The 11,081-nt window shown below is 43.5% G+C and overlaps 2 protein-coding genes across 2 annotated transcripts; one reads left to right on the forward strand and one right to left on the reverse strand.

Annotated features, from left to right (window-relative positions):
- Positions 1–873: 873 nt before the first annotated feature.
- LOC113238399 (GATOR complex protein MIOS-like) lies at positions 874–4,023 on the forward strand (the record flags this gene model as incomplete). The annotated part of the gene is made up of 3 exons (XM_026475229.1): positions 874–1,069; positions 2,356–2,543; positions 2,805–4,023. Coding segments are annotated over 3 exons (457 nt in total), but the record flags the coding sequence as incomplete, so codon positions are not given.
- Positions 4,024–7,545: 3,522 nt separating this feature from the next.
- LOC113238400 (histone deacetylase 4-like) lies at positions 7,546–11,027 on the reverse strand (the record flags this gene model as incomplete). The annotated part of the gene is made up of 8 exons (XM_026475231.1): positions 7,546–9,075; positions 9,151–9,320; positions 9,423–9,611; positions 9,696–9,836; positions 9,938–10,180; positions 10,380–10,518; positions 10,586–10,812; positions 10,886–11,027. Coding segments are annotated over 8 exons (1,312 nt in total), but the record flags the coding sequence as incomplete, so codon positions are not given.
- Between the last annotated feature and the right edge of the window lie 54 nt (positions 11,028–11,081).

Here is an 11,081-nt window from a genome sequence, read left to right on the forward strand (position 1 = left end):
TATATTCCTAATGAGCACCCCCAAATACCTTGAAAACGATACCCAACTTGCCATTATTCGATAAATCGTGCCCGCCATGTTGGATTTAGAAAAGAGTGACATATTCGTAATGAGCACCTCGGACACCTCGAACGTGATTCCAATATTGCATTTATTTGAAAAAAAGTCGTGTCCGTCATCGTGTATTCAGATATAAATGCCATTTCCATAAGGATTACCACAAATATTTTTTTTTTAATTCTTGTCACTTGACATTGTCGATCGACAAAACCGAGCATATCTGTAGGCACCTGATCGACAGTAACGATCGACAAAATCGAGCAAATCTGTAAGCACCTGATCGACAATGTCGGGCTAATCTGTAGGCACTTATAACTTAATGATGAGTTAAGCAAGATACAATTTCCCCACTTTTGAGAGAAATGTTATTCCATGGCATCATTATTTGTATATCTGTGTGCGTGCCGACGAGTGTAGATACAAGTTGCTTATGCCTACATGAATTTGATTTTTGCCTCACTTGTGGCAGTTCGTTTGATATGAAACTATCATTCTATGCGTTATTATTCTAAGGATTTAGCATTATTTCTATTATTAATTTCTTAAATATGGCGAGAATGCAAATCAACACACTGCATTACAAATTAGTAGCTATATTTAAATCTATGTACTGAGTCGTAATAAAAAGGGCAGAATTATTTAAAAATAATAACAAATATTGTAAATAGAAGGTAAAATTTGAAAAGAACAATTTATCATTGAAATGATCGTGACAATGATCGATAAAGGTATTAACTACCATAAAACAGTGAAACGACTGACAGTCGTGTAAGGGCCAGTTACATGACCGCTTCCGGTGGGCGGGCTCCGCAGCTACCGCGGCGTGCTGGACGGCTGGCAGGCGTGGGGCGCGCGCTGCGCGCTGGACACGTGGGCGCGCGCCGGCGAGGGCGTGCGGCGCGTGGGGCTGCACTGCTCCTACTGCGGCAAGTCCGTGGCGGCGCCGCCCGGCGCGCTGCGGCCGCGGCCCGCCTTCGCGCGCCTGCCGCCGCCCGCCGCCAAGATGAAGGTGCGCTGCCGCCATGCCGGGCCGGCCTCGCATGGTGCTGGCTGGACGACGACAAATCGCTTGGTCCACTCATTCCAGTTTTCTTTTCGATACTGTTGTGGATCTTGTACGATGAGCCACTGGTAATATAAGTGCACCGTGTCTATTCGCAAGCTAACACTCATTTACAACCAAACTTCAATAACTAAATTTCAATTTAAATAAAAAATCTAAATCACTCTCCACTGATTACGAACCGAAATTACTTGTGACGTATTGCCCCAAGAGGCTACTCGAACACGACTTGGAGCTCAATTACCAACTCTTATTTTGTGTATTTATTTATTACGTATTATTTAATATTATGTTAATATTCATTATTTGATATTCTTTTAAATGTTCACATTTAAAAAAAAGTCACAGTACGTCTATTGTAACACCATAAATTAAATATTAATTACTTGGATGTGGTATGCTCGTAACAATGTAACTACCAACAACCGAACCGAGCATTAATTTATCTCAAATTTCAACAATAATCTTAACTTTTCATAGTACGTGAAACTTTTAACATCTGCTCCAATTTCTACTTAGCTTCATGACGAACAATGTAAGAAAAAGCTACCACCCACACAAATTACAAATAATCTAATCCTATCCAATAAAACATTGTAACTCGGTATCGAATCACATATTGTTTGTTAATAATCAGTATCGTATCCCAAAAAAGACTGTCTGTTTGTACCAACTGATTCAATTAAACAAATCGATTCATTAAATTAATTATTTCTAATTGGCGGTTGAATTGGCATCACTAAATAGCGTATGGTCGAGTCAATAACCTGTTTGTTTACATTTTTGATACAACGAAGTACAGAATAGATCTTTGTTATCACTTCTAATACTATAGGCAAAAACAGCCTGAAAAGTATTATCGGGTCACTACCATGGTTTTATGTCATCCAGTTAGGCAGAAGCTGTATAATGTTATGTAGGAAGGTAACATTTTTATTTGCCGATACTTTTGAGCCCTGTAAATTGCAAATTTTGAAAATCGATAAAAAATCATTGTAAAAACAACATATTTAAACACACTGTATATAAATGGTTTTGTGTATTTATGAAAATAATTGCCAAGAACAGTCTATTTATTTTTATTACTAGTGTTAATATTATGTCGATTAGCGTACCAAAAAATTACTATTCTTCTTCGCCTCCTCCGTAGGAGGCGAAGAAGAATAGTAATTTTCGTCGACGAATGTCGACGGCATACGCGGTGTTCATGGTCCTCGACCCCCTCCTCGTAGCAAATCTCGTCGTGTCCGAACTGCCGCAAGCCGCTGCCGCGCTGCGGCGTGTGCCAGCTGCACCTGGGCACGGGCGCCAGCGGAGCGGGCGGCGGGGGCGCGGGGGGCGCTGCGTTCCCCGCCTGGTTCAGCTGGTGCGTTGCTTGCAGGCACGGCGGTCACGCGCACCACCTCATCGAGTGGTTCAAGTGAGTCGTTCGTTTTTTCGATCCGTTCAATAATTTAATTATTGACGCTGCTTGCTTTTTGTTTATTTATATAAATAAGCAATATGCTATTGCATGGGCTACCTACTCAAAGCAATTAAAATCCTAGATATTATATCAATGATTAAAATAAGTGCTCCTCAGGGTACGAAACTGGGACCCGTTTCTTATTTGTTTGGTCAAAATGTGTTCTATTTGAAATTCAAGAGTATAAAGCATATATTTTTCTCTTTTTTTACACAGGGAGCATACAGAGTGCCCGGTAAGTTCATGCAACTGCCGCTGCAGCACTTTGGATGCGCCTGACAGATTATAACCGACAATACTTCATGAGTACAAGATTTCGTAACTATAAAATGAACTCTTATGTCAAGTCAATTATTGTTTATTTTAAATTGTTCCTTGACACTACGCTGTCATTGTAAATTATACCTAAATAAATTTAAATGATTACAACAAATATTTCGTCACAGTAAGGAAGTTCGCCCCAACCCTTAGCCGATATCCAAATATTGCCGCTCCGATGTAGAAAACAACGAGTTCGGGCCGTGAATACACTGGCAGTAGTTGCTAGCAACCACGCAAAATGTTAAAATGATATCGGTTTTATTTGACATACAAAATAGTCTTAAAAAATATGATTCAACGTCTGAGCCCTCGTTACTATTCTGCCATAGTCCGTAATGAAAAAGAACGCTACAAATAAAAATTAATATATTCGTAAGAAATCAAACAATGTTTTCGCATCTAAACCTACGCGGTTTAGATTGAAAAAATTGTTTAATTTCCTATTTGTTTTTTCAAACAAACCACCGTTTCGGGCCCTTTACAGGTCCCATGGTCGCGGCTGACTGAAGTGGTAGAGTCATCAACCAGTTATGTCTAATATTATTGCAAACCACCCTATTTTTCACTACAGTTACAAAAGTTATCAATTAAATACCTTGTATTAAATTTTCCAAAGAATATCCCAGTTTATGCTACATATATGTTTTACAAATTATAATTTCAATATGAATTTTTATTAAATTAAATTTTTTCTCTCAAACAATACAATTATAATAAAAATTGCCGCGCCTCACTTAAAAATTCAAAATGTATCTTATTACTGTAAAATTCAAATGGTCATAGCCGAGGTGAAAATGTAAAAATTAATAATAATAATAAGTGAAAATTAAGCACTTTTATAAATGTGTTTGGCAAATTGAACATTACCCCTAGAGATCATAAGAAGAAGCCATACTTTGAATAAAATATTGCACATGGTTGAGGTACCAATATCGAATGTGTTGATTTTTACATCTGACTGGCAATATTCAGATGGCGGACTAATGAAAGAATGCTCTCAATATAACAAGGTTTTAATTAAAAATTTTATATGACAATGTATGGAATTAAATTTTTAAACTTTCTTTAGAGATTATGTGACAGCAATTATTCACGTTGAAACGCGTCATGCGACTGAAATCTTCATTATCTATTATTTTGTGGGGGTTTAGGTTTAGTCAGGGGGGTTAATTTAGTTAAGCATTTACTAAGTTTATAAACTTAGACCACGAATTCAAGGGGTCTGCTAATAGCGGTTCAAGACAGCGTAGTCCGGTATTTAGTACCATTTGGTACACCAGATGTCGCGATGAATACCAAATAGCTATTGTTAACTAGTTTGTAAATATGATTGCGAATACAAAAACCGAACACACAGAAAATTTTTTCGTCGGCTGTTTTCTGTGTTCGATCATTGTATTCAAATCAAAACAAAACTAGTGGAAATATTTCACAAAAAAAATCTCAATAAATACTTTGTAAATAATTGACGAACTACAATTTATCAAAGCTACTCCAATTTCTAGTGATAACAAACAAATCAACTAGATCGCGCTTATTACCAGATTTTTATGATATTGCAAGATCGCGACACGTAAGTTGAACAAAGCGCAGAAGTCGAGTTTTAGGGTCTCAACTAAAGTGCGGTACGAGGTGCCACGAAAGGGCTGAGACGTAACTATAGCAACGTCGCGACGCCGGCGCCTCAATTGATCTACGGCCATCACACATTCGCTCCCCTTCGCTGCTGAAAACTGTAGACCTGCGCAGACGGCCGCCATTTTCTTCAACTTACTTGTCCCGATCCAGGCTATTCCTTTAAATTGTTTAGGATTAGCGCCATTTACCCATACTATAATAATTATTTATTAATAATTAATAAATTCGTTTGGAACACGCAATGCCATCTATTGACATACATGTTTGTCAAAGTTCAGAAAATAATTTTGGCTAATGTTTTAATATTTGAATATTATTACAAGGAAGAAACTGACCACTTTCATATTAAAGATGAATTATCATTTACATAATATAAACTACTTCCAGGCTTATTGATCAGCGCCTTCTAGATGTAAGACGGAATTTTGACCTTTTTCAGAGTTACGATCTGTAGTGAGGGGATTAACAATCCTCTTGAATTATTTGGTCTATGGTTCTTGCTAATGAACAGAGATATAATTAAGATTGTTGTTTGGGTTTTAACATACTAGTAATGAGTAAAAAAATGTTATTAGAACCTTCGACACGTTGCGATATTTTGAGGATATAATGGTGACCGTCAGGAAGGCTGGTCGACTGTGGCACTGAGTGTCTATTCAAGAATTGCTACCTTTTCTAAATAATTGCTACCTGTGGTATAATTCTGAGAAATTTAAAAAAATAATTGACTAGCCATTCTGATATCAGGATGGCTGGTCACCACTTTGTTATCAGGATGACCGAGCCATTCTGATATCAGGATGGGTGCTCGCCAATTTGTTCGGCATGAAGGGAGCAGATTTTCCAGAAGTATGTATTATCAATAATTGCTACCTATTTGCACCTTTCACGTATTAAAGTTATACGGTTTCTATCTACATTAGTTAAAAAAATATAAAAGTTTGAAAATTTTACGAAGAAGTGCCAACGCCTGCCGTTTATATTATGGCAATAAAGCACTAAAAACTTTTGCTTTTTTAATTTAATCAGGCCCTAGCAATTCTAGAATATACATTCGTTGCCAGATGCCACAGGCGACCATCCATCCTGACAGTCACGATATCATGTCTTATATTGACCCGGGTCACCCGGGTGATGTTACAATCGGATTTTTTTAAATTAGAGAACTAACTGAAAGCTTCTAATGTCACTGTTTCTTTGAAAAATAATGTTGCCATGATTATTGTATAGCTAATATATTGAAGCAGAATTGTTCAATACACACACACACGCACACCGCACACAGCACGCGCGCACGCGCACCGTCGAGTTGCGGACCCGTAGCCCGTCGAACCATAGCATACCATAGTCAAAATGAAACTTTAAAGATCGAGTTTTTAGGTTTTCGCGATTGTTACACATAGGAAATGAAAATTGAAATGACGTATATTTGTTTTTTAAAGATTTTTGACTATCAATTTGCTAAACAATATTCCTATTATATAAAAATGATAAATTATTGAGTGATCTAGTGGAGTCTGTCGATCCTTAAGTACATTATTTTTATTTAATCAAAAAATAGCAACACCCTAAACTTATAAAAATCCGACTGTAGTGTTTCATTCATGGTCCAAACATACGTGTCAGTTTTCAATGGCATATGATTCAATTCAAAATGTTATAATAGTCGAACGAAGACTGCATCTCATAGCTAATTCTAGTCGGTATGTGTTCAACTTTTGCCAATATTATAATAAGTACATAGGGGCATTTAGCTGTTCCTTCAGTCAATCAAATCGTTACCTATAAGTGAAAAGGTAGGTAGCAATTTTGATTTCACCACTTACCTACGTAGAACCTAGAAATGTTGTAGGTTTCAAATGTTAATGTTATGTTCTAAGCAAAGAGGCTTGGTGGTTCACTCTGAAGGAGCAGAGGCGGCAGTGATTCAACACGCCTTAAGTCGCTGCTTGCGGCTGCAAGTCCAGTTTAAATTTATGCATTATATATACCTTGCGGCAAGAGACACATACAAAGGCTAGTAACGTATATTTTAAGAGAAGGAACCCTAACCGTATTTTTGTATAACCAGTGCATTAGATTATTGTTATTCGTTGGTTTTAGGGTACGCCTATCTTTTTTGATCGTCTGACGACTTTACCATTGGATTGAACTATTTCTGAACGAACTTTGCAGTACAGAACAAAATTAAAAAATATAGCGTTCTCTTTCTGACACTAGCCCATTTTGTAGATAAAAACAAAATTTGTTTCCACTCTCACTGCATCCTTTCCATGCAAGTAATATATATTATTAGTATTAATAATTAAGACATCCAAAGTTCGTTTGTAAGTATGTCAATCTCAGTGCCGGTGTTTAGTCTTCTTTTGGACGCTAAGCGTCTTTCGGTCATCGTTTTACACGAAAATATTGTTAAGAATAGCTATAGACAAATAACATTCCCATATATTATCTTTATTGATCTAGTATCATCAAAAAAAAAATCATCAATACTTCCTTAATATCATCGATTTATGTAAGGGAGATTTTGTCTAAAGCTACAGGTAATTTAATGTCAAGTCAAAGATTTTACGTGAAATAAATAAAACCGACATTGAAAATAAAAATGCTGATATATTTCCAAATATATATATATATATATACATTTATTAAATAATTATTTCGTCTGTATTCCAATTCAACAATAAAATTCTCAAAGACACAACATTGTTTAACTTCTCGTACGGATCGAATCCGATACGGTTACCATGGTTACCAACTAAACTCGTCCCTTTTCAGCACTCACAAATTACATCCCGTCCTGCCTCCGTAGTACCAGAGACTTTGAATACATTTTTTACTATTTCTTTCTAAATTTCCTATGCGACGTTGTCGTTTTGGAGTCTTCAAAAGGACGTACTAAAAGTATACACACAGACAGCCTTATACAAAAATATGCATCCACCATACGAGTACGCACGCCCAAGATGTGACAGAACGTGTTGCGCATGAGAGAACACAGACGGATGGCGCCACTGCGGCGACTACAGTAAAGATATCGCCCATATATGGGACATGAACAACTAGGTACATATTTTTTCTAGACTTAACTCAGTGACTTTTTCAAAGGATTTCATTGCACAATGTTTTATTTTAAAATACACAGTAAATTCGTAAATAGCCACAGAGCGGTCGACAGTTATGAACATTTTAATTTTTAGAAATGGAAACATCTTCCATAAAATCGATTAATATCGTTCAACTTCTCATCAAAGCAACTTCATTAAAAAAATAGACAAACATTTAAAACTTTTTGTTCAATTTTGCGCTCTAGAGCACCAACATTAATATTTTTAAATAGAAATTTAAAATACTTAGGCCTCACCAAAATACACGATTGAGAACGGCACAGGACCTCTGACAAAGTGAGAATGTATCATTTCGATATAAACCTTTGCGTTGTTAAACTGCCAGACAAAAGTTCACTTATCGCATAATATCATTACCTACGAGTATAATGTTCCACTTTGTTTCAAGGAGTTCACAATCTTTGGTATAAGAGAAAAACGCAGGTCTCTGCGTACACAGGGCACAATTTGGACTAGGGGAAATGGTCATTAGACGCACGCGCGCTCTGCGGCGAACCACCGGGGCGGTCACACGCACGACCACTAGAGGTACCATAGCCTAAAAGTTCGTACATACACTTAAAAGCTTTCCATTCAAATATAATAATAATTTTAATATATTTGTACACATTATTTTACTAACTTTTAAAGCTTTCAAATTAAGATTTGTCTTAATTTTACCACCGACACACAGTACTCTCTAAACCGTTACTAATTCATTATGAATCATTACATCGAACGATTAATGTAATATACATATAACACACCGCGATCCACAGAAAATAAGTATTTGGCAGGAGACGATTCGTTACACTCTCGCTAGCGAGCGGCCGCCCTCGCCGCAACGCCGCACTAGCGCCTCCGCTGGCCCTGCAGCAGGGCGCCGCACCGGACGGGTGCCTAGGAATGTGCCGATCAAAGCCGTCGGGGCAAGAAGAGAGGGCAAACGGCGAACGTAAAGCTCGACAAGGTCACTTCACCGCGATGCCATTAGTTCACGTCTAACGTCGATACAATAACTACCGATATATAATAACATCATATATACCTCATAAATATACATAAATTCTTTAAAAGTTGTCAACCACAAAATATCATCACACTATAACTCTCTATAAATAAATAAGCCCCACGGGGAGCGACGGGCGAGCGTCGACGACGCCGCCGCCGCGGCCGCGAGATTCGAGTATCCTAGCAGAAATGGCACTCGCGCATTCGAATATGAACGTACAACTAACTAGCTACACGGTGCCCGGCGCGCGGGGGAATGTTGAAGTTAAATGGCGAGGCGGCTGCGCCTCTATTGCACTGGGCCCGAAGGCTCTCGAGGCGGGAGGGTCCGGCGACGCTCCCGCGGCGCTCACTTGCCCTCGTCCTGCTCCATGGGCTCCTCCGACACGGACCGGGAGCTGTCCGGCGACCTGCGAACACACACGCTGTTACCGCCGTTCCACCCGGCTCTGCCCCCAAAGACGAGGCGACCAAGTGAAACTGACTGCATGGGCAGCGTGGAGGTGGACGCGGCGTGGTGCATGGAGAGCGTGGCCATGGCGGCGGCGGTGTCGGCGGCGTCGCGCTCTGTCTGCAGCCGGCCCAGGCGCGCCGCCGCCACCGCCGGGCCCGCCTCCAGCGCCGACATGCCGATCAGTTCCGAGTAGCGCTTTATCTACAAGGAATTATTTGGGAATTGTAAGGGTTGGCGACCGATGGCGAGCGCAGATTGCGGAAAAGGCTCCGCGAACCGGCAGCGAAGGCGAGCGCAACCCACCGAGGGCCAGTGGTGCGCCTGGATGGCCATGGTGGTCCGCAGCACGTCCTGCGCGGGCAGCGCCGGCTGCCGCGCCAGCTCGTGCGGCGCGGGCGCGGCGGGCCGCTCGCCGAGCAGCGCGCGCACGCACTCCTGCGCGCAGTCGCACATCGCCGGCAGGTCGTAGCCGCCCTCCAGCGACAGCACCACCTGCGGGCGACGGTCGTCCCTCGTCAAAGGGGCGCTCTCGGTCCCGCGTCGGGCGCTCGAGGCCGTTCGCAAAACTTGTGTAACCTTTCCGTTGGCGAGCTGCATGAGGTCGCGCGTCATGTGCGCGAAGCAGGCGGCCGACACGTTGTAGCCGCCGAGCGGCGCGGGGTGTCCCGCCGCCGCGTCGAAGCCGCACGACACCAGCACGATCTCCGGGTCGTACTCCTGCGTTACGAGAACGTTGTGTGAAAATGATTCAACAAACGGCCGCGGAAGTCCGTTTTACACGAACGGTAGTAATGTGGAGATGCGAACGGCGTACTCACTTTAGCTATAGGCATAATAATAGATCGGAAAGCAGCGAGGTATTCGGCGTCGCCGAGCGGCGGATTCGTTCCGGAAGACCAGGGGATGTTGACGTTGAAACCGAGGCCCGCGCCGGCGCCGCACTCGGTGACGGCGCCCGTGCCCGGGAAGAAGTTTCCGTCGTCGTGGCGGTGGATGCTGATGTACAGCACGTGAGGGTCCTCGTAAAAGATCTGTTGCGTGCCGTTGCCGTGGTGGACATCCTGCGTTGTGAAGTTTCAAGAAGTGAAAACCGGCGCACAGTAACAATATCGCATTATTTCATTTCACAATCTTTCTTGTCATTTTTAAGGCGTCGTTTTTAACGGTCAACGACCAAAGAATTTATGGCGCCCGACGCGGGGCCGCTCTAAGCTAGGTATGATCAGGTGCATTGCTCACAGTGAGTGCGTATGATCGTACCCAATCTACAATGAGTATCCTCTGCAGGCGCAAGCGCGTGTGCAGGACGCGCGCGGCGATCGCCACGTTGTTGAAGAAGCAGAAGCCCATCGCCTGGTTGGGCTCCGCGTGGTGGCCCGGCGGCCGCACCACCGCGAAGCTGGAACGGGAGGTGCGTCGTGAGACTCGTCAGCGGGACCAAGAGACGCGCGCCGGCGGAAGCCTACCCGTTGCGGAGCTCGCCGCGCGCCGTGCGCACGGCCAGGTCCAGCACGGCGCCGGCGGCCAGCCGCGCGGCGGGCGCCGTGTGCGCGTCCGACCAGGCCGTGTCCGAGTCCACGCCCAGCCCGCCGCACGCCAGCCGCACCAGCTGGCGCACGCCCGCGCCCGCGCCCTCCGCGCCCCGCCCGCCGCGCCCGCCGAACAGCAGCACGTGCGCCTCCGCGTGCACCGACTGCAACAGCCGGCGCGGTGAGCGCGGGCCCCCGGCCGTCCGCGCGGGGCGGGGGCGGCGGGGGCCGGGGTACCTGCAGCTCCTCCAGCGTGGCCTTCCTGGGCCGGGTGCGCTCCGTGCGCGCGGCCAGCCCCGTCTCGCACAGCCGCGCCCACACCGACTGCAGCCGCCCGCCGTGCTCCGGGTGCGTCGGCGCGTGCGCCCCGCAGGCGCAGCTGCGGACGGGAGCACGGTTAGCGGAGCCGCCCCGCGGCCGAGCGACGCGGCTC

The sequence above is a fragment of the Hyposmocoma kahamanoa genome, unplaced genomic scaffold (genome assembly GCF_003589595.1).
Source record: "Hyposmocoma kahamanoa isolate Upper Pololo Valley unplaced genomic scaffold, ASM358959v1 95260, whole genome shotgun sequence".
In the NCBI taxonomy this organism is placed as follows: Eukaryota; Metazoa; Arthropoda; class Insecta; order Lepidoptera; family Cosmopterigidae; genus Hyposmocoma; species Hyposmocoma kahamanoa.